Source organism: Babesia bovis, chromosome 1 (genome assembly GCF_000165395.2).
Source record: "Babesia bovis T2Bo chromosome 1, whole genome shotgun sequence".
Lineage (NCBI taxonomy): Eukaryota > Apicomplexa > Aconoidasida > Piroplasmida > Babesiidae > Babesia > Babesia bovis.
The window spans coordinates 657,419-682,076 of record NC_067396.1 but is presented as its reverse complement, the minus strand read 5'-3'; the positions used below and the strand labels follow the sequence as shown (position 1 = coordinate 682,076).

The window sequence follows — 24,658 nt, the reverse complement described above, 5'->3', positions numbered from 1 at the left end:
GACGCAAAATTGAAGGAATCCACAACCGGCAGAATCCAATCATTTGAGGAAATGAGTAAATGACTTTATACACTATGATGAATTCAACTTTATTGATATGATGTTAACGTAACTCATATATGTCGAAACAGGAGTGGATTTTTTCGTCCAACTCCTTTTCTACCTCTGAAGCATTCGCTGTTTGCTCTGAAGTCGGCATATTATTAATCAAACCCTTTGTGATAGTGTTAGTTATCCGTCGCAATTCTTTTCGCTTGTTCGTCTCGTGCTTCATCGTAAATTGGTGCGGTGATGTGGGCAAAGCTTCGGGTCCTTCATCCGTATCCACGCTTTGTGGCGGTAACTTTGCAGCATCATGAACCGATCTATTCTCACGCTGCCCCTGTATTAGATTTCTAAGCCGAGTTTGACGAACTCTCTCACCCGTTAGAGTTCTACAAGAATCTATGTTAGAACTTTGTTTTTTCCGTTGACCTTTCCCCTTTAATAGAGCACCAAAGCCTCCTTTACCTCCTAGTAGTCTGAAAGTAACATTGATTGTTATCGAATCCTTAAATCTAAATGAGTCATTAGAAACGCTCCGCAATGCGTTTTTGTTTCCGTCATCAATAGTTGAATCTGGAATATAACGTAGATAAGATTTATTTTGTGCCGTGTTAGTATCGTAAAAATCTGAATGGTTCACAGAGCTCCGGAAAGAAAGACCATTCGTTGATGTAATCCTGAATCTGTCCCTGGGCAACAAAAAAATTGACTCTAGAATGGAAGCTAAGACATTGCCTTCCAAACATGGAGCCGTATAACGGCACCAATGGCCATTAGGACAATTATGTTCAAAAATATTTACAGAATTATATAAGGATAAGTACGCATTGCTGTCAATATTGACAGTTTTAATCGTTCCATTAGGAAAACAAACGATACATGTTGTCATGGCGATATGAACCGTTCAACACAACGAATATCCTAAGATAAGTGAGATTAAGCCACTTTAATAGGTCATTAAATATGGTCAGTATGTAAAAGGTGCACTACTAGAACTTGTAATAATAAAAAAAATAATATTGCATAATGTACACACCTCTCTCATTTGACAACATACCTCACTGTATATAAATGTTCAATATGGGCAAGGACGATATTACGGATCTTAGGGTGAATACCTTGTTATATGATATAATATGTTGCATTACATACCAATAAATGCTATCACCTAGACATAATATGTTATTTTAGGTGTAGTTACACCAGAATTCGTACACATAACGAGGGTTATCGTTACCAAAGCAGCCTTATCTTTGTGCAAATGACTTGCGTATTTTAATTTTAAAAAAAAATGCCAATGGCTGAACATAGGCGTTTACAGTCATTTCATATAAGGGAACATGGAACCGCCAATCCATTTTCAATATATATGAAAAGTCATGACATTGACCCCTCTACGTCCGAAAAAAATGTTAATGATTATCCTGTGGAATCCATATCGGAAAGAAAGGATCGCGTCCTAATGCGTAATATATTGCTTTGTTTTCATTACTTCGATATCCAAAACAGGGGCTTTGTCAACGTTGATGAGGCACGTTTTATGATTGCAGAAGCCTTAAAACGGTGCGAAAGGTTGGGAGAATTTCTTGATCAAGTTCTTCGCATAGCTGCTGACGCCCATGGAAGTGTAATCACAAAGGCACTTTTTATTAAACGACTTGAAGATTATGTGAAATCATCATCTGCACGATCAGATATTTTAATATGGAAATTATGTTCTATTAACAATCCAATTTGCCAATATTTCAGGCAATTAAAATTGTCTCATGCGCAATCTGACGGTGATGACGTTCCTTACTCTGTGGATGGAGAAACAGACGTACGTTTTGCATATGCTAATCATTAATGGCACGCCAGACCGATGATTCATGGGATGGCTTTAACAACGCTAAATCGTTGGCGACGGATGTAAATGCGGAAGGTGTTGAATCTACATTTAACCCGGTAATTCAATTCGCTAAATGTGATGTCACTGCTAAATATGTCAACAGTTTGAAAGAAGAAGTATACTCTCTCCATCACTTCAGGTGCGGTAAGTAATGTAATCAATACCATCATATCCATAATCCAGGCTCCAATGGGAACACAGGGGTAAACGAATATATTGTGTTCAACTTCAATAAGAGCAATGAATGGTCTAAAGATCTTAGGGGACTAATGGATCCATAAAATCATGGTCCCATGTACTATACAACTTAAAAGTATCTGGACATCTAAAAGCAACGATTGTTTTTATAGATTAACGTCGAAGCGTAATTCGGGTATGGAGAGTGAGTCCCCTATGTCTTCCAAGATGAAGAATGGAGCACCGAAGATACATGGACGCTTGATTATATTGCCTAATATGCCCTACATTTATGTTATGATTATCCGTAACATTCCTACCGTAGCGCGATGAGGAATCTGAAATGTGCGTTTCATTCCACTGTCAAGGACTCCGATGTTCAATGTAATGCAAGATGTGGCTACTATCACATTGACTGTGATCACATCTTTATGCCTTAGTTTGTGTGCATTGCTGTTTAATCTTAAATCATAAGACCAAACAGAGTTCAACTGGTGATGATTAGTAACGTCTATATAACCAGATTTGAATCTGTCATCTCCAAAATCGTAGTAGAATACAATTCTTCTAGAATTCGGCATAGATAAGAAAGACAATCGCGAAGCCTCATCAATGGGCTCTTGCGACCTGAAGGCTAAACCAACAGAAATACGCCCTTTCTCCGTTCTTGAGACTTCATATGCCCACCATCCAATGCTGATTTCTCGTTCAGTTCCCGTAGTAAAGCTTTCCCGATTTCCGGAATCTACTGGTAATTGGGAAATTGGTGGAGAAACAAGTTTTGCATTGCCAGTGTTGGGATCAAAAAATCCCAACTGTTCCTTAGATGCCCGTACAGTCACCACAGGGAAGAGACCATTATATGTCAAACAACTGTAACAGTCGTTCTCAAGCCACGGAAAATGCCTAGGGCGTTTTTGAGTGCCCTGCAATATTCGAAGGACTGCGTCAAGTAAGAGCGGACTGATGTTGTCATGTCTTATTCGATCAATGGACTTTGGTGACAGTGAACAAAATCGTATGTGTTTCAAGAAATCCTGAAGTAGCAATTATGTTTCCATTCATAAAAACAACCTTTTCTATAGGGCCAAGAGGCAAAGACGAGTACGGGGTTACAAACTTGTTGTTTTGATCAAGAAATTGACACAGTACTGTAAACGTTTGCACTTCATCCAGTTGAATGTTATCACATGCTAGCAACGTCCTAACAGCAGAAATTCCCATCTTCTTCAATAGGTCGCATGAAAAGACCGCAAACGCTGCGTCGGCGAGCAATCTACCGCACTCCTGTGCCAGTTCCACATCACCACCACATTCGGCAGCATACGATAAGTTCACCAAAACCTCTATATTGTGTTGACTGCGTATAAGACGCAATACACTGTGTTTCAACTCGGTTAATTCAAAGCGACCCGCTTCTTGATATATAGGAACCAATAACCCGGCATCCTCGTTGAGATTTTGATAATCATTCCTATGGTTCGATAAAAGGGTAAAATAAAACGTACTTATAAATGTAATATATTATCCTTTGCACAGCATATGGGTGACATGTGGAAAGAGTGTACAGAAACTGGTCAGATGAAGCATTAGCGTCGTCAGTCTGCAGTCCAAATTTATCTGTCTCATTGAAAAAACGCATGAAAAAAGGAGATGCGACTCGTAAAATACCACTGTGAACATTTATAATTATATCAGTGGTAGGATGCTGGAAAGTATTTTAATGTATTGTCAAGAAGCTAACACTGTTGGCAGATGAAGTATTTCTTAGAATCAGTACTGTATCAGTCGACGAATCATCTATATCCTTACTGTATACTATAAAGGGGCCAAAAAAGGCTTACCGCAACGTCAACTCCGACAACTTCACATTTGGCGATATCCTTTGTTTATTCCGTCCTATAGAGTGTGCTAAGGACATTGCATTAGTGTGTGTAGCGGTATGGAAGATCCTTACTGCGTTGTCAACTTATATCGTGAAGGGTGTTCTGACACATGTCAATAATCGGGAGAATTGCATTACGGTTAGTGCGTCTGTTGGTATTTACATTTATGAAGATGTTTTTATAGGTTGATAATAATTATGTGCTGTCTTAACTTATTCGCTTTAACATTGTTGCAATCCATCTTTTGTGGATCTTGAAACTTCCAGTGTTTCGACTTTAAGTTCTCTATGTCTACCTTAATTTTAATTCTCAGTATATCGTTTTATTTAAATGTATGTTAAGGGTAGTTATTTTAGCTACATGTTTTTTAGTGTATCATACAATTCCTCTGACCTTCGGCGCCACATTAAACTTTGTTCACATAACAATATATTTATTATAGGGCGTTGAAGTATTGTGGTTTAATATTTTCTAATCATACAAATGTGGAATCACCAACAATTGTGGAACCTTCAACAACCTTTAGTAACCACGTCCGACAATATGATTCTCACATGGCAATAATCTAGTACAATCATTTCAATCGATGAATCGCTTTTATAGGTGACATATTGTCTGTTTGATAAAACTTAACGGTATGAAATGAATCTACCGTCACATGAGGTATTACGAATCTTTTGTTATATAAGCATTCCGATGAGCAGTAAATGTTACAGTGCGAATAAGCCCATGTGGAGTATTGGAATTGTTATTCATAAATAAAAGCAGTAGTATTGTTATATTAAGCTAGTTATAAAGTAACGAAAAGTGTAATGTAATTTGAATTCTTAAGCACGATTCTTCAAATGAGAAACTGTGTGGTATATAAATCGTAAACTGCAACCGTCATTGATTGGCATTATGATATATATATATATATATATATATTGCAACTTTATGGACAAATCTTTTAATGGCACTTAAGCTTCAAATTGGCATCTAATAACACAGGTTTCCTTCGGAATCCCCGGCCTATTAACCGGGCCTTATGGTAGATCCTTCAACATGTATGGCCAGAATCAGAATAATACATGTATCATGAACAGGCTTCATAGCTAGTTCCTCAGTTTGTCAATTGACGTGTGCTACAACAACAACTGGCACATCGGCTCCGGGCTCCTCAATTGTGTTGAGCTGCTGACGTTTGTTTAGTGATATATTGTTCACCGCTGTTGTAATACGTTTTCTTGCTTTGTCCCAATGATATGTCCTTTCCTTGTGTTAGGTTTTAGATATACCACCCATCAATTGTCAATACTACTTTTTAACCCCGTAGCTAGCATCCCCACTACTACACCACACTCTATAAACCCCACCAGGGTAACACCAACATAAATAGTGCCCCCACTAAGCACACCTTTGTGCGGGGACAATATGTATAATACTGTGTAGACTAGAGAACGTGTTGCATGTTGTAACAATAATGTTTAGACCTGTAGCGGGACACAGTCTATATCAATTAGGGATACCCACGCAGAGTAGACATCGTGTGGTCACTATGTAGTTACACTATATGGTACTGACTATCCATTTTTTGTTCACTTGGTGTTTCATAGGACATGAATACTCACTGGGGAACGTTTTCATAACATGATACTAACTACCACATTACAGCACTGTTGCGCCTAAGGCGCCACTACTTTGCCACTACCTCCTACCAAAATACTCCACCAGTTCCATTCCTTTACGTCCCGTCATCACCTTATACCACATACATTGCCACTGGTGTTCTCCACCCCGTAACCAGTGTGACCTCATATGTGTCCAGTCCAGTGGCCATATGGCTCCAAAGGCAAGGTAGAGTACCGCTACTAGCCAGGCTATGGTCAGTACAAAGATCCAGGGGAGCCGTATGTCGTATTGGAGTTTACCGACCTGGGAGAGGAGGTTGGTGAGGGGGTGGTTGTCCTGGTCCTTCTGATCGGATTCCTTCTTCTTATTGATCACTGCACTGAGACTGTCCAAGAATTGATGGCACTTCTTAGTACTCTTCGTGTCTGTAATACTATAATCTCCCTCGTCCTTTTCCTTCTGCTGGTACCCCTCCAGATTGAATGGGTTACCATAACTGAAGCCATGTCTATACAACACCGGCAGTACCCCGGTACATGATACGATTGAAGAGCAGTTACATTGTGCACTATCCGTCCCACCATGACTCCCCTTCTTGCACTTATTGGGGTCACAGTCTCTACAGCCACGGCATTCAATCTGTTGGAATGCCTCAGACAGTGACTGTAATCCCCAATGAAGTGCATCTGATAGATAGAGTACCCATGAGAGGTATGTGTTACCGAATGTGGCACTCACTGCTGTATAGAGTTCACCGGTTAGGGGGGAGAGGTATTCTGAGTCCTTGGTCAGTGCCGAGAGGGAAGTAGTGGTGGTACCAGTGCTGGAATATGCAGTGGTAGTAGCAGTGCTGTCACTGCCCTTAATATCTCTTAACGCTTTACCGACACTCTCCCTGTAGTCGTCACCACCCGTTATCTTTTGGATCCACTCTATCTTCTTTACCTCATCACGTAACCCAGAGGCACACCAGCCGCAAAAGTATTTACTCTTGTTAGCCTCAGAGGACTCACTAGGATTACCTGTGTGCTCACAACTGGTCTCCTCTCCCTTCTGTGGCTTCCCCCTTTCCTTGTTTCCCACACCACCCCTAAAGAACCCAAAGACATCACCCAATACCTGTGGTGTAGTGGCACTGAGAGCTGCTGTAACTCTCACCAATGTATAAACACATGACTGCATCATGTTCTCGTTACTAAAGAAGTAGAGGATGCCATAAAGGCGTTGGCCGGTACAATCACGGATGCTGCCCTCATGGAATTGCCCTCTAAAACCCATTGGCAATGGGCAGCACTGGCCGGAACCACCACAGTGTCGTAGGTGGGATGCTGCAGGAGGGTACTCTGGATTCTCGGTGTCCGGTACCTCTTTACAACTAAAGCCTGGTAACCGATCCTCGAGGAAGGCCTGGAGGGGGGAGGGGACACCAGTGGTAGTGGGTTGGAGGCAGGTCTGACAGACAGTGGGCTTTGGTGGTTGGCCACACTTGTCGCTGTGTTTTGTACATCCAGGGCACTTGGGAGTGTTGCAGATGGAGAGGAGGTCTTCTATGGCTGAGACGAGCGTCGATAATGCATCCAATGTTACCTTCTGTTTTGCTTGATGTTTCTCAACTTCAGTAACTACGTCTGCTGTATAAGTAGCAGAAAAAATGGCATCTTGGAACTCTGTCGTATCTTTCCTTGTTGCTTCCATGATCTGTTGGACTGCGTCCTTCAACAGCTGTAATGCCTTGTGTAGCCCATCGATAGTAGCACTCACTATGTTCTTACATGGATCAATATCACTACTACTACCGGGAAACGCCTTCTTAGCCGTCGTTAGTGCCCCCTTAGCCCCCTCTAGTTCCCCTTTAGCCGCCTCTAGTGCCTCCTGAGTTTTCTTAGCCTCCTCTAGTTTCTCCTTAGCCGCCTCTAGTGTCTTCTTTATCTCCTCTAGTGCCTTCACCTTTTCCTTCACCCCCTCCACTAGTTTCTCCACTACCCCCAGTACTACATCTAGCACCTTCTCTAGTACCCCCTTTAGATCACTCCCATTCACCCCTGATACTTTCTTTACTGCCGCTAGTGCAATATTCACATTACCACCACTCTTTTCCAATTCCTCCTGGGCATTACCCAACTGTACCACCACCTCACCAATCTTTTCCAATAATGTTTTTAGCCCCCCTGCGAGCTTATCACTCTCCTTCACCCCCACTAATCCCTCCTTTACCTTATCAACCCTCTTTTTCCTATCATGTTCCATGGGGTTACACCCCAGGCACATCCAGCTGATCACCCCCTTGGAGACTACCCCATTACCATACCTACACTCACGCCATTTACCTCCTAGAGCAACCTTCACGGCACATTGCTTCCTAAGGAAATAGAGTTGGTAGAATAGAGCCCTAATGTAGTGGACCACCTGGTTGTATGCTTGAATCTTAACTTCTGGGTAGGTGAAGTGGCATTCAGTGTTAGCGTAGAGTGAATGGATAGGTGGTTCTGTAGTCTTGTCAGTGCCTTTAGTACTGTGTAATCCACCCTGGATACCTATGAGGACCAGTGGGCAATACTGAGTCACTGCTTGGAAGTGGGCAAAAAGGTTGTATTCATCAACTGTGATGGGCGCATTACGGCCTTGTTGGTAGAACGAAAGTTGCCTTTTGCCTCCAACATCTGGTGCTTCTTTCTTGAGTCTCTCCTTAGCATAGTCCAGCATATCCTTATATGCCGGACTATAGGGCAGTGCACTGAGCCAGTAGAGGATCTCACGGATGGTCCTAGGAGTGGTACTGGTAGTGGTCTGAGTATTAGTCTTCTTCTGCAATCCAGTAAAATAGGCGCATGATAGAATGTAGAGCTTGAAGAGGGCACCTTGTTTGTTCTTGTCAATTTTAGTGTCACCAGTGCCCTTAAAGACACTACTATCAAATGCACCCCTGTCTACGGTATGTATATATCCAGCATAGTTCATACCAGCCGGTTGTCTGAATGTATTATCATCATGGTCACTGCCATGGGCAGCATTGTAACTGGTATGCGGGAATCCCAAATATAACATACCCCTAATCCCATCCCATATAACTGCATCCCACCTATTTCTAGGACCATGGTTATTCAACATTTTCCTAGGAAACCCTAGGGCCTGGAGCCATTGGGATAGGGTACCATCATCTAGACCACTACCATCCAAGATGTGATTGTTCCATCGGGGACTACTTTTATGGTACTTTCCAGTCCAATACATATACGTGAGCCCACTCCAAATGAGACATACTGAGCCTAGTAGGATGCGGGCACAGTGGTGGCGACGTTGGGAGGGGGTCACTGGATAGCCACTGTAAGGAACTTCCTCCAGATTCAACCAAGTGGCCCTGATTCCACCATCAACCCAGCTGGTATTTCGCTTGCGATAAGCTGATAAATAGCTGTCCTCGTCCTTCATTTCCTTATCACAACTACACTTGGCATCCTTACATCCACACCCCTTTCCCTTACAATAACACTTGCAGCATTTGCCTGCTAAAGCGCATTTGCAAGTCTCAGCAGTACAGGTGCTGCTGCCACCAGTATTACAGCTACACCTATGAGCACTACTACCACTATCACTACACCTTGTACACTTCCTGCCCAGCGGTGTTCCTTCGTTGTCCGCATTGGTCACATTCCATTTCATACATCCACATGCATCACACTTGTTCTCATGCTTTACATCCTGTAGATACTCGCAGCCAGTCTTTTCGCCGTGTTCATTGCTACTACCACCACCCTTGCACTTCTCACTGTCACCACTGCCCCAACACTTATCTATCTTACTCCACCCAACGAGTGCACTGAGTACCTGTGCCAACTGGTCTATGTAGGTCCGGACCACTGCAGTGCCACCTAGTCCCTGGACTAGAGAGAATAGTCCATTAAGGCACTCTGTGACTCTCTTTTTGGGGGGGCCACCTTTACCACTGCCATTGGAATCACCTTGATAGCCTATAGGACACCATGAGGTACTGTATACCAGTAGTGGTACTAGATAGTACTACTTCTAGTACTGGTTACTTACCATGGTACTGTAGTTCTACTGACTGCAGGAGGTCAGTCACTGCCGCCGCCAGGCCACATATACATTCTGTATCAAAGTAAGTTCTATAGTACTGGGCGCGCCACTGTAATGGACAGTGTCAGGTAACATCTCCACGGGCGCGCATACTATCTATGTGTCTACAGTAACGTACCTCCATTGTTATTGTTACCATCCTTACCAGTTACCCTCAGGACCCAGTCAATGGCCTCCTTCAGGTTGGTGGGAGCGTCGGTTAGTGACGCCTTCGGCGTGAAAGCGTTTTTCAGGGCCATTATCAGTGCCTTTAGAAGTACTCAAGAGTACTCACAGTGGTGAGGCAGTGGTCTGGCTATCGGGGTGGAATCCTACATATACTGAGCGCGCCCGTAGATTGGTGGCGCGCATACTATTCTATGGGATTCCACCAGGTACTGCCTTGGTGGTTGTGCTATTGTTATAGTGGAATCCCCTAGGACACTGTCGCGCCGAAGGCGCCACTGTATTATATAGGATTCCACCCCGATACATTGACCTTGACTACCACTGACTCTCACTGGACACTCTCGAAACAAGGGGTGGTAACATAATGGCAGCACAGGCCTGGACCCCTTACAACAGCCTCACCCAGGCTCCCACCAACCTGAAGGAGGCCATTGACTGGGTCCTGAGGGTTACTGGTAGGGATGGTAAAAGCAACAAGGCGGCACAGCCGCCACCAAGCACTAGTAATGGCCCTCGTAAGTCAATATTACTCACAGTAGCACCTACATTGCTATACAGATTGCTTGTGCTACTTGGCCAAGGCAGTGAAGGACCTACTGTATGATGCCAGGTCCCCGGAGTACCCTGGTCCCAGCACTGGGAGGAACTGGAATGACATACTCCTAGACCAGGAACAGTCCATAGTAAAGCCAGTGCTCACTGACCTGGGACTCCTTAGTGATAGCACTAGTGCTGCCAGTACTACCACTACCTGTGCTGGTGGTACCGAGGTCATAAAGGCACTGATAGACCAGTTGGCACAGGGACTACAGAAGTGGGTTGGGTGGCAGAAAGGCAAGGAAGTCTGTTGTCTAGATACGGAAACTGGGATAGGAGGGAAGTGTACATGTCCTGGTGGTGGTGCTGGCGGTTGTTGTACCGGTTCTAGTGGTACTTGTACCTGTGCCTCTGCGAACAATTGCTATAAGTCAGCCTACAACAAGGACTCGGCCTTATGGACGAACATAGTCAATGGTACCACAGGTAAGTACCCACTGGTAGTCATATGGACTAATGGTGTAGTAGGTGTCGGAGGATCCGGATCGGCTGGTAGTGCAGTTACTGTCAACCCAGTGAAGGCCGCCCAGGGTACGTAATTGTAGCAGTACTACCAACAGTACTACAGAGGTCCACCTCCTGGCCCGTATTTTCCTAGGGTCAGTATGCCTCATCTGGAGTGGACTCAGTCAGTTGGGGTTCCTAACGGGTGGTGGCAAGAGGTGGAGCCAGGATGGAAAGCTACACGAGGTCGATAAGGGTCTCGGCTCATTCATGGCGGCCATGGGCTATGACCTGGATAGGTTGAATCAGGAGAAGGGAGGTGAGTAACCAGTGGTGGTCATGTGGACTTATGGTGTGGTAGGTAATAATAATGGAGAGTTTGTGCAAACGTTGTTGACTGGAGGGAAGGATAAGGGAGTACCGTGGCAGGAATTCAAGAATGGTCCTCCTCAGGGTAAGTCCACCTCCTCTGTAGTACCAATGTGACCCAGACAGTGTAGCTGAGTACTACAGTAGTATATATGACAATGCTAAGGGTGCTGCCAAAGGCAAGAAAACAGAAGAAATTTGTACTAAGTACCCCCTATTGGTACTCCACATCCTGGCCAGTGGGTACTTCAGGGCGGGCAGTGCGGGGGCTAAGGGAGTGACTACGCCGCCGGCGAAGCCGGCCCCTAGTGATTCCAGGAAGCCTAGGACCATCCGGGAGATCCTATACTGGCTAAGTGCATTGCCCTATAGTAAGGGGTACAGAGAGCTGGTAGAGAGGATGCAAAGCAAAATGGAGGGTATATTGCCTAAAAAAGAGCAGGAAAAAGGTGAAATGCAGCTTCACGGTGAATCTCAAAGTAGTACCACCCTCAAGAGGGACTGTATTACCCACTACCTAATGGCCGCCTGTGGCTACTGCCCACTGGTACTCATAGGTATCCAGGGGACCATAGCTACCAGTGGCACGGATCCTGCTGCTGCATCAGGTGAGTGACATAGACAGGGCTCTATAGGGGCGCAACGGTGCCCTAGGGGTGGTCATGTGGATTAATGGTGTAGTAGGTAGTAGTGGTAGTGCTGGTGATGCTGACCAGAATAAGTGTCCCAATCACAGTAAGGACCCTACGCATAAGAGATGTACCCTGGAAGAAGCAGCCGCCCAGCCAGCAGCTGACCAGTCACAGTCTACTACCACAGGGAAACCACTCCAAGCCGGCCAAGTCTGCTACGGCGGGTACCACCTGGCTGTAAAGGATTTCGGTAAGTACCCTGTAGTACCACTCCCTAACACTATGTGTAGGCCCCCTCCATGGGATGTATGCCAATGGGCTCTTTGGCTTTGACATGGGCGGCTCTGCCGCCCAGTGCCTGGACCAACTGAGGATATATGTCTACCACTGCTTCTACCAGCTCTATTTCCTAAGGAAGCAGTGTAAGGTGGGGGTGGTGGACAAGGATGTGCTGGGCTGGAAGAGTTGTAGGTATGGTTATCAGGTGGCAATGAGGGATGGGAAAGTTACCAATAAGTGGCAGTGTACAGGTAAGTGATATCGCATTATGCGCGCCGTATAGAGATGGTACTTGACAGTGACCGTTACAGTGGCGCGCCCAGTGCTATTGGAATAATGGTGTAGCAGATAATGGTGCTGGACAGAAGTGTAAATGTCTGGCAGACGGAGCTATCCAGCACACGGGTGGATCACCCGGTGAAGGATCACCATTACAGAGCTTCTTGTGTGATATTCTCGGTTCACTAAAATGCAAGGAAACTACAGGAAGTAGTGTAAAAAGATACCCAGATATAGAAAAGCACTGGACTACCAAGTATGAAAATCCACCGGGGCATTATGAAGGAGCTCCTAAACACTGTCCAGTCCCAATGGGCTGGGAAAAGGAAACTAACTTCAAAGGTACGTCCCAGTACTCTATGGCACCCCTAAGGCACTGTATATACACTAGGGGCACCCCCTGGGCGCCACAGTAACCAATAGTGACTAACAGTGACTCATGGTATGCACAGATTTAACCAAGACGCACAAGACACTGCCTCTATCACCTCCAGGTACGTCCCACCCTAGTTCTATAAGGGTGCCACGGTAGTCACATGGACTCATCGTGTAGTAGGCACTGGCAAGTACCCTGCCCACTGCACTGGCAGGACGCTGTCACTGCTCCTGGAGTACTACTGTGACCCAGAGAAGTGCCATGGCACCCTAGTGGTACTCCTGAGACTCCTGGCATGTATTACTCCCACGGTGCCACGGACCCTGGGTGACCTCTTTGGGTTCTATTACTATATAGTGTACATTGGGGGACAGAGTGGAGGTGGTGGACAGAAAGTGTATCAGAAGCTAGAAAGTGAACTACGGGATGTTAGGTTGAGCATGCTTAGTGGTGGTAATGATGCAGTGGTCACGGCACTAGAGGGGTGGAACAAGGGAGATTGCAGTGGCAAGGGAGGCAACCTTAAGTGCCTATATACATGTGATAAGGGTGCCGCTGGTCAATGCTCTCAATACTTATGTCCCCTCAGTGGCCAGCAGTATGGCCAGTTGAGTCCAGCGATGGCCGGGACCTACCTGTCATGGTTGGTCTATTTGATAGGGGAGTTCCAGGGAGGATTACAAAGCCTGGAAAAGGCGTTTAAGGAGATTGACTGTAAGGATTCAGAGTGCCGTACGGGTGGTAAGTTCTAGTGGTGGTATGGGCGCGCCGTATAGGAATAGGGGCGCCTTCGGCGCGACAGTGTAACAGGTGGCGCGCAACAGTATCATATGGATTAATGCTGTAGTAGGTGCGGCATCTGGAGCTGGTGGATGTGGCAATGGTAAATGCGTTAAAGGAGAGCATGGTAAAACGTGCGATGGTGGTGACGGAGTATGTAAATGCCCATCTGTGGTATCATGTACCGGGGTACTGCCGGTGTTGTACAAGTATGGCTTTGGGTATGGTAATGTCAGTAAGCTGCACACTACTGGAGGTAAGTTGTAGTATAGTAGTATGGATAGTGTAGAGAGAGTGTAGCTGTAGTTTTGGTAAAAGTTTCACAAAAGTTTAGTAGCAATGTTGCTGAAAGATCTATAAGGGCGCCATTGGCGCAACAGTGCCCTAGGGGTATTAAATGGTGATGTAGGTACACATAAGAAGTGTCACAACTTCCTGGGAACACTAGAGAGTGTCCTCAAGGGTGAACACCTCAAGAAAGACTCTAATACAGGACTCCACCGTGAAATAAACCAACTCATCTACACCACCAGGCTCCCCTGGATCTTTGTACTGACCTTGGCCTGGCTAGTAGCGGTACTCTACCTTGCCTTTGGAGCCATATGGCCACTGGACTGGACACATATGAGGTCGCATTGTAGAGGATGGTTCAGGAAGGGCAGTCTGAGTCCATGGGAGATCTTGATGGTGGGTAAGAAGAAGGGAAGGGGGATACTGGAGTTTTTTGGTGGGAGGTAGTGTAGGGGTGGTGAAATTAATGCAATAGCAGTGGCATTGCCGGTGTATTTTCTAGGTGGTGCTGAAAATAACGTTGAAGTCCCGCATGACTCCACCCACGTAATGCGCCAATATGACGGCAAGTTGTACTGTCCTAAATGCTGACCAAGACTAATAGGTCTGTAAAAATTCTGTCGATCCTTTTGCCACTTGTAAATTCGGCCGATGGGAGTAAGAGTAGCAATGGGTATATCTTCTTAACTATATTTTAAACTGCCATCCTTCTAAAATATATCCGTATTCCTTTCCGTTCAGTCGCTAATTCCTTTCATCAAACTTATGACATGAGGGCAGGCATTAAGTTATATAGTGTATACAATGGACATTATTGTTCCCCGTTATATTTTGGAGCCGTGTTATCTAATTTGGATTTAATTCAAAGAAAATCAAAAGTGAATAATGATGGTCAAGGAAAGGCGTTCATATTTCATCAAATTGAGTTCGTTTATGTAGCCTGATTAAACTTCAGTCATAAATACCACTATTTTTACGTATCCATTACATTTAATCTATTGTTGTATGATAAAATATGAACCTGTGTTAACATACAGTTACGAAGACATGACAATTCAAGTTGCTTGGATATTTCAACGACACCGGAAAGGTTAACTTCCACCCGAAAATCCTTATTTAAAAAAGTGAATCCTATTCTGCAAGATGTTGAGCAACACTTACAACAGATATAACCATTGATTAAATTGTGTAATCGTTGCTATATACACCATTGGCAATTTTTTGTTTGTTCCTAAAAAATTGAACTGATAACGAGGTCAATTTACATGATATATCGTCAATACACATTTAGAGTAATTGCAGTCCATAAAAGAGATAATATTTCAACAGAATTCCACAAATTGAGTATACTAATGTACATATGTAATGTGGTTTATATTCCGCTCTGGGGATGGAATCCTCCTCATATGGTCCGTTATTGCCGCTTAGAGCCTCACACACTTATTACTAACAACTTTATACACAAGTTTTGTGGGATATATATTTTGATTGCATATGTTAAATCAGTCATCATGATGAACGGTGTGTTGCGTCTACCTACTGCTTCAGCCTACAGGGCCATGCGAATGCTATCTAACAAAACTACCGGATGGCTCAATAACGACAGTGTGCGTTGCTTTAGGCCTGTGTACAACCAGTTCGTTGTACGGGCATTCGGTACACAGGCCGGTAGCTGCCATACTAATATAGGAGATCTTGTTGGACGCGAGTTCCCTGATTTCAAAACATCTGCTGTGATCAACGGAAACATAACCGAATTTGACGCTTCTGCATATTTTCGTGATTCGTATGCGTTGCTTGTATTCTATCCGTTGGACTTCACTTTTGTTTGCCCTTCTGAGCTTTTGGGATTTTCCGCTAGACTTCCTGAATTTGAGCAGCGTGGTATCAAGGTAGTTGGCATATCTATAGACTCAGTATTTTCTCATCTTGCTTGGCTTCAGATGGATTTGAAGAAGGGTGGTGTGCAGGGACTAAAGATTCCATTAGTGTCTGATATATCACGTTCAATAAGCAAGAGTTTTGGCCTTCTTCGTAGCGACGGTTTTGCACAACGTGCTTCTGTACTTATTGACAAGACCGGTAAGGTGCGTCATACGGCTGTTTTTGACTTGGGTATTGGTCGATCCGTTGACGAGACCCTTCGTGTGTTTGACGCTATTAAATTTAACGACGAATCTGGGCAGGTATGCCCAGTAAACTGGCAGAAGGGCGGTGCTGGTATGTCTCAGACATCTTCTTCTACAGGTGATTACCTTTTCAAGACCTTTTCTTAACATTCATGTGCCTTCAATTTCACTCAATACGGTTTAGCCCTCGAAATGACAGGGGTATGACACATGGCTAAAATGCTTACATTAAATATTATAACTGTTCGGCAATTTTTCATTACTACCTTTTGTTATTATATTTGCTTATTAATATAGTTACACATTTGCTGTCTTGTATGTCTACATCATACCCGTGAATTTATGGGCTTAAAATTAATCTTCCAGGAGTCATTTTAACCTTAAAAATTGAACGGTGTATTATACAAAAATTACTTTGCAGACTTGCCGCTATTACGTATGAGTTACCAGATTCCATGGCACGGCGCCATCATAGTCTATACTGGTTTTTATAAGTCACCTTTTGGCAATGCGTAGTACATTGTTATTACCGTTGGACGTATTACACTTTTTAGCACGCAAAATCAATACTTTGAGCTGGAGAAAGAAGTTGATGTTGGTAAGTCCTTTACATCGGTGCTCATTACATTAAAAGGGCGCCTTATGCGGCGCTGCTTATTATTCGGGATCTCCAAAAGATTATGGCCACAAGGATGCCACACCAACAGAAGATGGAGTAATCACTGACTATGTATACTTCGATTTTGCTGCAGACCGTCGTTATTTAGGTCGCGTTCTCGTAGGTCTATATGGTCGCCATCAGCCTTTAACTTGTGAAAACATTGTACAATTATGCAAAGGCTACCAGCTTGGTGAACAAACGATTGGTTATCGCAATTCGAGAATAAGCCAAATCTACCCCGGTAATGGCATTGTACTTGGTGACTTGTTCCATGGTGATGATCCTTTAAAATCATGTACTATTTACGGTCGTACTATGCCTGAAGAATCGTTTGAAGCACCTTTTGTACAAGAAGGGGACATTGCAATGTTAACATCTAGGGACCAATCTGGGTTGACATCTCGTTTTTTAATAACGCTCACGGGAAATCCGCTACTAGGTCGTCATCCAGTAGTAGTGGGCACGGTTGTAAAAGGTATGAAACTTATTCGTTCTTTGGGTAAAGAGATAATAAAGGACGGCAAGCCCGTTCGCGACATACGGTAGGTTATTTATCAGACAATTTATGTTATTTTAGAATCATTAATTGCGGTTTATACAGTGGTCCTGAAGATGGTCCCAAGAGTTATTACGTTTTGGACACATAGGAATAGTCCAATGCATGATGGATTCCTCGCAATATGCCACTAACTAAACGATAACATGGTTTAAATGTTTAATGTCTTCATTGACTGTTTCATTCAAAAATAGAGAAAACAGACTAGATTAACCTTAAGATCGTTGTACAGGATGTAGCCATTTCGACATAAATGATATAGAATTGTTCTTGTTTATATTCAGCATTAAACAAACTCTCAAATATATATATATATATATCTTCAACATATAAAATATTAGATGCTACTCTCATTAGATGAGACCGCCGTGTTCCGATGTCTGTGAACAACTAAAGCTAAGTGTATGATTCCTAGACTTATAATTCTAATCATTATTTATTACACCAATAATATCTTCTTCACGGAAAACCGAATACCTTTCTCCATCCAGCTTTAATTCCATACCTCCATATTCTGGGATAACTACTGTGTCACCTTGTTTCAGTGTAGGTGGCACTAGATCACCCTTTGGTGTAATTCTTCCAGCTCCAACAGCAAGCACCTATATAAATCTTGAGGACACTTTAAAGTATTTACCGTCGCTAATCTAGAAGACAAACTAGAGGATTCCGGCAACAGCAGCCCCGATTTTGTCTTGTTGTCTGGTTTTATTTTTGTGACCAATACACGGTCAAATAGCGGTACAAACTTCTTGGCGATTGACTGTGTGGTATATAGGTATTTCTAATCAGAACTTACCATTTTATTCATTATTTCAATTAGACTTTAAATGTGTATTTTCTCTGATGGATGGGGACTAGGATTCTATTATTGTGTGTTGGATTCCACCATATGGTTAAGTTGGCTCTTAATTGCTTATGTTATATTGCCTGTTCCTCTATTTAACATCTTTGTATGCAATGTAATTATATAGTCAGTTACATGAACTATATGCTAGTCCTTTGAGGTCATGCGACTATTGCCCTGGTTTTTAGATCCATGGCACGCCCGTGGTGATGTATCGCGGTATTTACTTGCTCGCTATCCTGGGAGATTGAGAGAGAAGGCTGCTGTGTTATTATGTCGAAAGTTTCCCTGTCTAGGATCGTTGCTGGGTGAGCCTCTTGGAAAATGGCCATCTTCTGTAGACCCAGCGCCAATTAACATGTCTACGGTGCCTGAGGATGAATCTAGTATAACCTATTTGGGCCATAGAACCGTTTATTTTCAAACTGGAGGCGCTTCTTTTTTGACGGATCCCGTATTTTCACGTCGTCTTTTCATCCCGATTTTTGGATTACGTCGAGTGACCAACAGACTCATCAAGTACTGGCAGTGTCCCATGACGGATTTTGTATTATTATCTAATAATTCAGTTGGTTGTGTCGATGCCTTTAGCATGCGCCGTTTGGGCGACCTAGGATCGGCATTAGTCATTGGTGGCATGAACATATCACGTTTTGTTATTATGTTTTTTAATCGTTATACATATCCACTTCGTTGGTACGAAACTGTCAGCTTCGGTAGTGTGGAGGTGACATTTTTACCATCGTTTTCAAATAGTGGTCGCTTCTGGCACAGGCGTGACTTACTTCTTTGGGGTTCATTTTTTGTACGTTCTAACACAAGAACATTTTATTATGGCGGTCGAACAGCTTACAGTGGCCATTTTCGTGAGATTCACGATTTTTTAAAAGAGAACGGACACGTTATCGACATTGCCATTCTACCGATGGGACCTATATATCATCACAGTCCTGAGTTGACTCCTGAAGAGTTGGTAAAAGCTCACATAGACTTGGGAGCTAAGTATACCATACCAGTTGGGTATGACACTTTCCCTTTAGGTAGGGAAGCTTACGGTGAGCTGCTAAATCGTCTGGAAGCCCATATCGAAGTGGTTAATCCTTCTTTACGCAAGAATTTTATTATATTGCGCGAGGGTGAAACCGTGAATTTAACTAACCTAGAAAACATAGGTTCAACCAGATCCAATGCTGGAAGTGAAGAGAACACAAAATGTGTTTAACCAATTCCTACAACATCGCTGTCCACTGTGGAATTAATATATACTACACTCTAAAATGGCAGACCAAGGGTTCTGTCATTGGTCGTTACATTGTTATTAAGCATTTTACGTATAATTGTTTAGTATTGCAGCATGTCTAATGCAACTCCATTGCTCAGTTTGTAGTTATCCACTCCATAATAAATAGATCACACATCTTTTCTACATTGCCTCGCTATCAAGTTATTTATTCCACATAATATTATATATATATATATATATTTAGTACCATATAAGTAGACAGAAGGCTATATCATGTATATGATTGGTACTGTGTGTTGCCTTCCATGTGGGTGCCGAGTATTGTGTTAGGATAGTAGACAAGGTTGAATTCGATCCTTCTGCACCTTTTTGCTATACATATCATCTTAAATTTATATTTTAGATATAAGTCCTCATGTCTTCGGAAATACCAAAGATTATTCGCAGTATTGCGGGCGCAGGTTCTGCGTTGATGCTTGCTGCCGGTGGCGCTGCTGCTGCATATTCCAGCCTGTATAATGGTAAGATGCGCTAACTGTGTAAATACATTGGATTTAGTTGAAGCGGGTCACCGTGCGTTGGTTTACAACCGCCTGAGTGGTGTTGGCGAGAAGTTGGTTGGCGAAGGCACACATTTTTTGATTCCATGGCTTGAACGCCCGATTATATACGACGTTCGTACTCGCCCTCGTACATTGACATCGTTAACCGGCAGTCGTGATCTTCAGATGGTCAATATTACTTGCCGTGTATTATCGCGTCCTGATGAACGTCGCCTTCGTGACGTTTACAGATCGTTGGGCCGTGATTATGATGAAAAAGTCTTGCCGTCTATAATCAATGAGGTTTTAAAAAGTGTTGTTGCGCAGTATAATGCATCCCAGTTAATCACTCAGAGGGAAGTGGTATGTTTGTTATTTTCAACTCATAGTAGTTTTTAGGTTAGCAAATCGGTACGCGACCAATTGGTCCAACGTGCTCGTGACTTTAACATACTGTTGGATGATGTGTCGCTAACTCACGTCAGCTTCAGTCCGGAATATGAAAAGGCTGTTGAGGCGAAGCAGGTAGCTCAGCAGCAAGCTGAGCGTAGCAAGTACATTGTGTTAAAGGCTAAAGAGGAGAAAAAGAGCACGATTATCAAAGCACAAGGTGAATCCGAGGCAGCTAAATTGGTGGGTATTTATGCTGATTTTATTAACCACTTTTAGATTGGGAGTGCCATACGTGACAACCCTGCATTTATTACTCTTCGCCGTATTGATACGGCTAGGGAGATCGCTGACATCCTATCTAAATCTCAGAACAGAGTGATGTTGAACTCTGACTCTCTTTTGATTAACCCAGGGAAATGAGTTTTTCTGTGGCTTCCAATACCTATTCAAAGGTGGCTAAAAAGTCTTTTTAAGTCAAGGTTGAATAGTACATTTCGCATAATATCATTATCTAGTTGATGTATTAATATAATAGGTACTGTAGGTCTTAATTTATTGGCACATAGCAATTGCAGACTATGTTAATGCATGGCAGAAGCAACTCTACTTGAGATTCGATACAGATATACGATAACATTATTTCAAGTTAATAGTATTAGTGTGTCCTATTGCATGGTCACATCTATAGGCATGTAGGCTGTATGATGTTTAGAAGTGAATGCTTCTGGCACATCATCATCCTTGATATCAACATCATGTACACCATCCTTGTCTATGATTTTTGCGGCAAAGTTGGACTGCGAAATAAGGAAACGGTTTTGCACTTCATGTCTACACTTCTTCAGCAATGCTATAGCCTCTTCTCTCGTCATGTTAGGTTTGTATTCCTTGTCTAGTAACCCTCTAAGTAGGAATCCACCGTAACCATGTACGGCTGTATCTGCCTGAGTGCAGCTAGCCAAGTAGTCAATCCAGAAAAGTTTAGGTCCATCCTGAAGGAAAATGTTAATGGAACAGACCGGACAAGAACTAATTAGCGCACTCCCAGCAAATAGTGCCTATTTATATAGAGGATGAAACCAACGGAAATACACAGCAGTGATTCAGAGAGACCACACGTTCTTTATTCGTTAATATGCAGATCAACTAACCTGATCTATTCCTGCGATGAGCATATCAACTTGATACGGACTCTGTCTTAGGTATTCTGCCAGCTCAAGTCTTACGAAATGTGCAGCGGCATTGGTTGAAAGTTCTTTTGAATTTTTGTATTTGTGATAATCCAAAGTGGCTTTAATCATCTTCGAAAACTGCGATCGATCTCCTAGTGGACCAGCTAGCATCATGACTTTTGAGTCTCCTATTTTCATAATTTTACTTTCATCATCATTTTTGATGGTGATTATTGAGTATTTTTCGTAGGTATCGCAGGCTATTGCGACAAAATCTGGCCCTTTAATTCCGATAAGTGTGTCTGCCATTTTTACTAGAATTTAAAGTGATCACGCCACAGTTGTTCTGACGCGTTCGAGGACCCGGTGTCTACGTTTCCCTAGAATGTTAGATCGATGAACTAATTGTAAGCCAATTTAATGTTTCTATTAACGCATATTTATTTAAACATGTGTTACATATAGTGGATTCTTATTGGTTAGTGTGCCACGCGTCAACTACACGGTTGTTGAAGACTTTAAGTTGTATATATCATTTAACCATTGGCATAGTAATTCCTCTGTAAGAAGATGTGATTTAATAAATATGTGTCTTGGCTTATAAGTGACCATGGATCAATTATGTTAAAGTGGACCTTCTCTCTCTATACCACGATGTCATTGTACCATTTACACACCCTAGTTTCATTTACCATCTAACAAACAACACATATCTGTGTAGTTACTAAATAATGTAGTGTTTCGTAATTAGATTTCAAATTTCTTGCGTACTCTTATTGACTGTTACCCACGGCAATTCCTACATTGGTGGGTGTAGTGGGTTTATGCCGCAGTACATGGTATGTAGCATGCTAAATGTACTTATAAATATGTTACATACTTGGATGCACAATGGGAGGAAAGACTGCTTTCAGTATGCCTGTTGATCAGGCACTTCGCGAAGTAAAGCGGCTGATTGATGAGTGCCAATTTGCTGAGGCGAGTCGTCTATGTCTTCAGGGTAAGTTAGGTGTTATTTCACTAGTTCTTCTATGCTTCATGTGTTGTTTGTATACAATCTTTTACAGCTATACGCGTCCATGGCGGTGTAAATGCATTTTACCGTGCTAAATGTTACTGCGACCTACAGCTTCGTAGGTGGCATTCATGCCTAGAGACTGTCCGATGGTTACACAACTATATGGACCATCCTTCGATAGCCGATGTGAGTAGCAAGCGGTGTCCCAAGCGTCTGCGCACTGAGGCTCGTGAACGTCGTGCCGAGGAGAATGTTGATTTGGTTAATGTGCTTCGTGAAGCTGCCGGGCCTCATATAATCAATGGAGAGTGCCAATGGCTTCACTTCGAGCAAGCCTATTGTTATTACAAAATGGGTCATTTTGAATCGGCCTTTACTTCCTTACGTTTATGTTCATCTGGAGAGCGTCCGTTTGACTTGCACAAGCCTTCGTCTGCTTCGAGTGTAGATTCATCAACTGAAGCTAATATAACCCTTGATCGTAGTTTGTCTCCGAAGTATAACTACCTTTTAGCTCAGGTTTATGTACGTTTAGGACGATTCGAATCAGCGCGTGATTTATACACAGCTGGGCAGAGCTCTTCGCAGGACCCTTTGGTCTCTCTGAATTTGTTGAGTACCAATTTGCATGTGGTATCGAGCCTTGATCACGACGGTAAGGAGGCTATATTTACTGCCATTAACCGTGATATTGACATGAAGGTTGGTGAGATAGACTCTTTGAGCTACGAATATACCTTCAATTGGTCCATTTCTAAGTTACTGGAATGTGATTACAGTAAATCCGAGATGTATTTAGATCTTTCTGAGGAGAGTTTGTCTGCTGAGTTGAAGAACGACTTGGGAGAGTTACCTGCTTTGCGTAACCAACCTGAGTTCATGCCATTGGATGCCTTACGTGTATTCCTATTGCACAAACGTGGTAATGACGACTTAGCTAGAACTAGGAACGAGGCCTTACTGTCAACATATGGTGAAGCTGATGGTGTTGACCCTGGCACTATGCTGATTGTGTTGAACAATTGCTTGTGCTTATTACCGAAGGGTCAATCATTTACAGAGTTATCTAATTTGGAGGCTTTATTGAAACGGCGCAATGTGGTTTGCAAGTTCGGTCGCAATGAACTTCTGGATGTCCATCATAATATGGTTGCTCATTTAATTGACTCCGGTGATATTACTGGCTCTAGAGCACACATACGTAAATTCATGGACCGATTGCGTAATGAAGAAGTATTGCATCACAGTATTGCCTGCGCTGACTATGTTGAGGGCAAGATCGATGCCAGTATCAGCACACTAAAGCGTGGTATATTAGTTCATCCGCGCAGCATGCTGTTAATACGTTCCTTACTTTATGTGCTAATATCGGCGCGCAGATACAAATGTGCCTTACGCGCCCTTCAGGAGTATGGTCACATATTGAAAAAATGCGAGACCCCTGTGTTATACTGGTCTATTTTACTTCATTGTCACATTTATATGGGCAACGCACAGGGTGTTTTAGATGCACTCACTCATTTGGTGGATGAATGTTCTTTTGCTGAATCTTCAGAAGCCATTAAGCGTGGTTGCAGCTTCCTTGAATCGCATGATATGCATAATGAAGCCCTATCAATCTACCACAAGTTATATAGTTCAAACCCGGACAATATATCGGTATATTGTGGTGTTTTGTTTAACGAGTCTCATCTACCACAATCTCACGAGTCTGCTGTGTCTTTGGAATCAAAGTTACTAGACCCTTTCTTCAGCGAGTTGCGGTTCATTGACGCTGAAGAGTTGGAGTCTGCGGGCGAACTAACGTATGTTCAGCAGGTAATTGAGGTTAACAAGCCCAGCAAGACACGCAAGCGCCGTCGTAGGCACACAGTGGACACCTCTCGTGGTCCACCGGATCCCGAACGTTGGCTTCCCAAGTACGAACGCAGTGCTTTTAAGAAGCAGCTTAAACGCAAGAAAGAGATGGTAAAGGGTCATAGTCAGGGTGCTACTTCTGATGTGGGCGCATCGAAGCCTACCAGTGGTACCATTCATGCCGAATCTTCTAACATGCGCCGTCGACGCAACAAGAAGAGGTAAGCTTTTGGCGGATTCAATCCACCAAGCGAACATATATCTTAACTAAGTACGTAAATATACTGAACAATATCGCCTATTCGTTGGCATGTATAATGATA

At 43.2% G+C, this 24,658-nt stretch overlaps 12 protein-coding genes across 12 annotated transcripts; 7 read left to right on the top strand and 5 right to left on the bottom strand.

Annotated features, from left to right (window-relative positions):
* Nucleotides 1–84: 84 nt before the first annotated feature.
* BBOV_I004550 (Telomere stability and silencing family protein) lies at nucleotides 85–973 on the bottom strand. Its single transcript, XM_001609054.2, has one exon. It carries the CDS (start codon nucleotides 932–934, stop codon nucleotides 104–106), a length of 831 nt encoding a protein of 276 aa, XP_001609104.1. The 5' UTR covers nucleotides 935–973; the 3' UTR covers nucleotides 85–103.
* Nucleotides 974–1,192: 219 nt separating this feature from the next.
* Nucleotides 1,193–2,269, top strand: BBOV_I004540 (uncharacterized protein). The gene is made up of 3 exons (XM_001609053.2): nucleotides 1,193–1,864; nucleotides 1,903–2,077; nucleotides 2,117–2,269. Exons 1-3 carry the CDS (start codon nucleotides 1,337–1,339, stop codon nucleotides 2,212–2,214), a joined length of 801 nt encoding a protein of 266 aa, XP_001609103.2. The 5' UTR covers nucleotides 1,193–1,336; the 3' UTR covers nucleotides 2,215–2,269.
* A 3-nt stretch (nucleotides 2,270–2,272) lies between these two features.
* On the bottom strand, nucleotides 2,273–4,064 carry BBOV_I004530 (BTB/POZ domain family protein). Its single transcript, XM_051767603.1, has 6 exons — nucleotides 3,955–4,064; nucleotides 3,855–3,921; nucleotides 3,619–3,818; nucleotides 3,185–3,584; nucleotides 2,431–3,147; nucleotides 2,273–2,394 (listed from the first exon to the last, which is right to left on the bottom strand). The coding sequence occupies exons 1-6, from the start codon at nucleotides 4,029–4,031 to the stop codon at nucleotides 2,278–2,280; spliced, it is 1,578 nt and encodes a 525-aa protein (XP_051623008.1). The 5' UTR covers nucleotides 4,032–4,064; the 3' UTR covers nucleotides 2,273–2,277.
* Nucleotides 4,065–5,612: 1,548 nt separating this feature from the next.
* On the bottom strand, nucleotides 5,613–9,991 carry BBOV_I004520 (variant erythrocyte surface antigen-1 alpha subunit). The gene is made up of 3 exons (XM_001609051.2): nucleotides 9,821–9,991; nucleotides 9,649–9,714; nucleotides 5,613–9,575 (listed from the first exon to the last, which is right to left on the bottom strand). The coding sequence occupies exons 1-3, from the start codon at nucleotides 9,939–9,941 to the stop codon at nucleotides 5,683–5,685; spliced, it is 4,080 nt and encodes a 1,359-aa protein (XP_001609101.1). The 5' UTR covers nucleotides 9,942–9,991; the 3' UTR covers nucleotides 5,613–5,682.
* A 243-nt stretch (nucleotides 9,992–10,234) lies between these two features.
* On the top strand, nucleotides 10,235–14,364 carry BBOV_I004510 (variant erythrocyte surface antigen-1 beta subunit; the record flags this gene model as incomplete). Its single annotated transcript, XM_051767318.1, has 12 exons — nucleotides 10,235–10,385; nucleotides 10,429–10,998; nucleotides 11,036–11,230; nucleotides 11,273–11,365; nucleotides 11,403–11,888; nucleotides 11,965–12,162; nucleotides 12,203–12,442; nucleotides 12,540–12,812; nucleotides 12,923–12,964; nucleotides 13,027–13,587; nucleotides 13,697–13,882; nucleotides 14,036–14,364. The coding sequence occupies 12 exons, from the start codon at nucleotides 10,235–10,237 to the stop codon at nucleotides 14,362–14,364; spliced, it is 3,324 nt and encodes a 1,107-aa protein (XP_051623007.1).
* A 1,005-nt stretch (nucleotides 14,365–15,369) lies between these two features.
* On the top strand, nucleotides 15,370–16,258 carry BBOV_I004500 (peroxiredoxin alkyl hydroperoxide reductase (AhpC/TSA) family protein). Its single transcript, XM_001609049.2, has one exon. It carries the CDS (start codon nucleotides 15,429–15,431, stop codon nucleotides 16,191–16,193), a length of 765 nt encoding a protein of 254 aa, XP_001609099.1. The 5' UTR covers nucleotides 15,370–15,428; the 3' UTR covers nucleotides 16,194–16,258.
* Nucleotides 16,259–16,418: 160 nt separating this feature from the next.
* On the top strand, nucleotides 16,419–17,366 carry BBOV_I004490 (peptidyl-prolyl cis-trans isomerase cyclophilin-type). The gene is made up of 3 exons (XM_001609048.2): nucleotides 16,419–16,644; nucleotides 16,681–17,249; nucleotides 17,285–17,366. Exons 1-3 carry the CDS (start codon nucleotides 16,555–16,557, stop codon nucleotides 17,352–17,354), a joined length of 729 nt encoding a protein of 242 aa, XP_001609098.1. The 5' UTR covers nucleotides 16,419–16,554; the 3' UTR covers nucleotides 17,355–17,366.
* Nucleotides 17,367–17,632: 266 nt separating this feature from the next.
* On the bottom strand, nucleotides 17,633–18,091 carry BBOV_I004480 (putative chaperonin GroES 10 kDa protein). The gene is made up of 3 exons (XM_001609047.2): nucleotides 18,063–18,091; nucleotides 17,901–18,026; nucleotides 17,633–17,865 (listed from the first exon to the last, which is right to left on the bottom strand). Exons 1-3 carry the CDS (start codon nucleotides 18,072–18,074, stop codon nucleotides 17,689–17,691), a joined length of 315 nt encoding a protein of 104 aa, XP_001609097.1. The 5' UTR covers nucleotides 18,075–18,091; the 3' UTR covers nucleotides 17,633–17,688.
* A 121-nt stretch (nucleotides 18,092–18,212) lies between these two features.
* On the top strand, nucleotides 18,213–19,359 carry BBOV_I004470 (Beta-lactamase domain family protein). Its single transcript, XM_001609046.2, has one exon. The coding sequence runs from the start codon at nucleotides 18,274–18,276 to the stop codon at nucleotides 19,330–19,332; it is 1,059 nt and encodes a 352-aa protein (XP_001609096.1). The 5' UTR covers nucleotides 18,213–18,273; the 3' UTR covers nucleotides 19,333–19,359.
* A 371-nt stretch (nucleotides 19,360–19,730) lies between these two features.
* BBOV_I004460 (putative Prohibitin-2) lies at nucleotides 19,731–20,728 on the top strand. Its single transcript, XM_001609045.2, has 4 exons — nucleotides 19,731–19,874; nucleotides 19,912–20,258; nucleotides 20,295–20,528; nucleotides 20,565–20,728. Exons 1-4 carry the CDS (start codon nucleotides 19,769–19,771, stop codon nucleotides 20,706–20,708), a joined length of 831 nt encoding a protein of 276 aa, XP_001609095.1. The 5' UTR covers nucleotides 19,731–19,768; the 3' UTR covers nucleotides 20,709–20,728.
* A 217-nt stretch (nucleotides 20,729–20,945) lies between these two features.
* On the bottom strand, nucleotides 20,946–21,788 carry BBOV_I004450 (putative proteasome beta 2 subunit). Its single transcript, XM_001609044.2, has 2 exons — nucleotides 21,440–21,788; nucleotides 20,946–21,280 (listed from the first exon to the last, which is right to left on the bottom strand). Exons 1-2 carry the CDS (start codon nucleotides 21,767–21,769, stop codon nucleotides 20,954–20,956), a joined length of 657 nt encoding a protein of 218 aa, XP_001609094.1. The 5' UTR covers nucleotides 21,770–21,788; the 3' UTR covers nucleotides 20,946–20,953.
* Nucleotides 21,789–22,331: 543 nt separating this feature from the next.
* BBOV_I004440 (signal recognition particle (SRP) subunit family protein) lies at nucleotides 22,332–24,587 on the top strand. The gene is made up of 2 exons (XM_001609043.2): nucleotides 22,332–22,460; nucleotides 22,528–24,587. Exons 1-2 carry the CDS (start codon nucleotides 22,352–22,354, stop codon nucleotides 24,558–24,560), a joined length of 2,142 nt encoding a protein of 713 aa, XP_001609093.1. The 5' UTR covers nucleotides 22,332–22,351; the 3' UTR covers nucleotides 24,561–24,587.
* The last annotated feature ends 71 nt before the right edge of the window (nucleotides 24,588–24,658 follow it).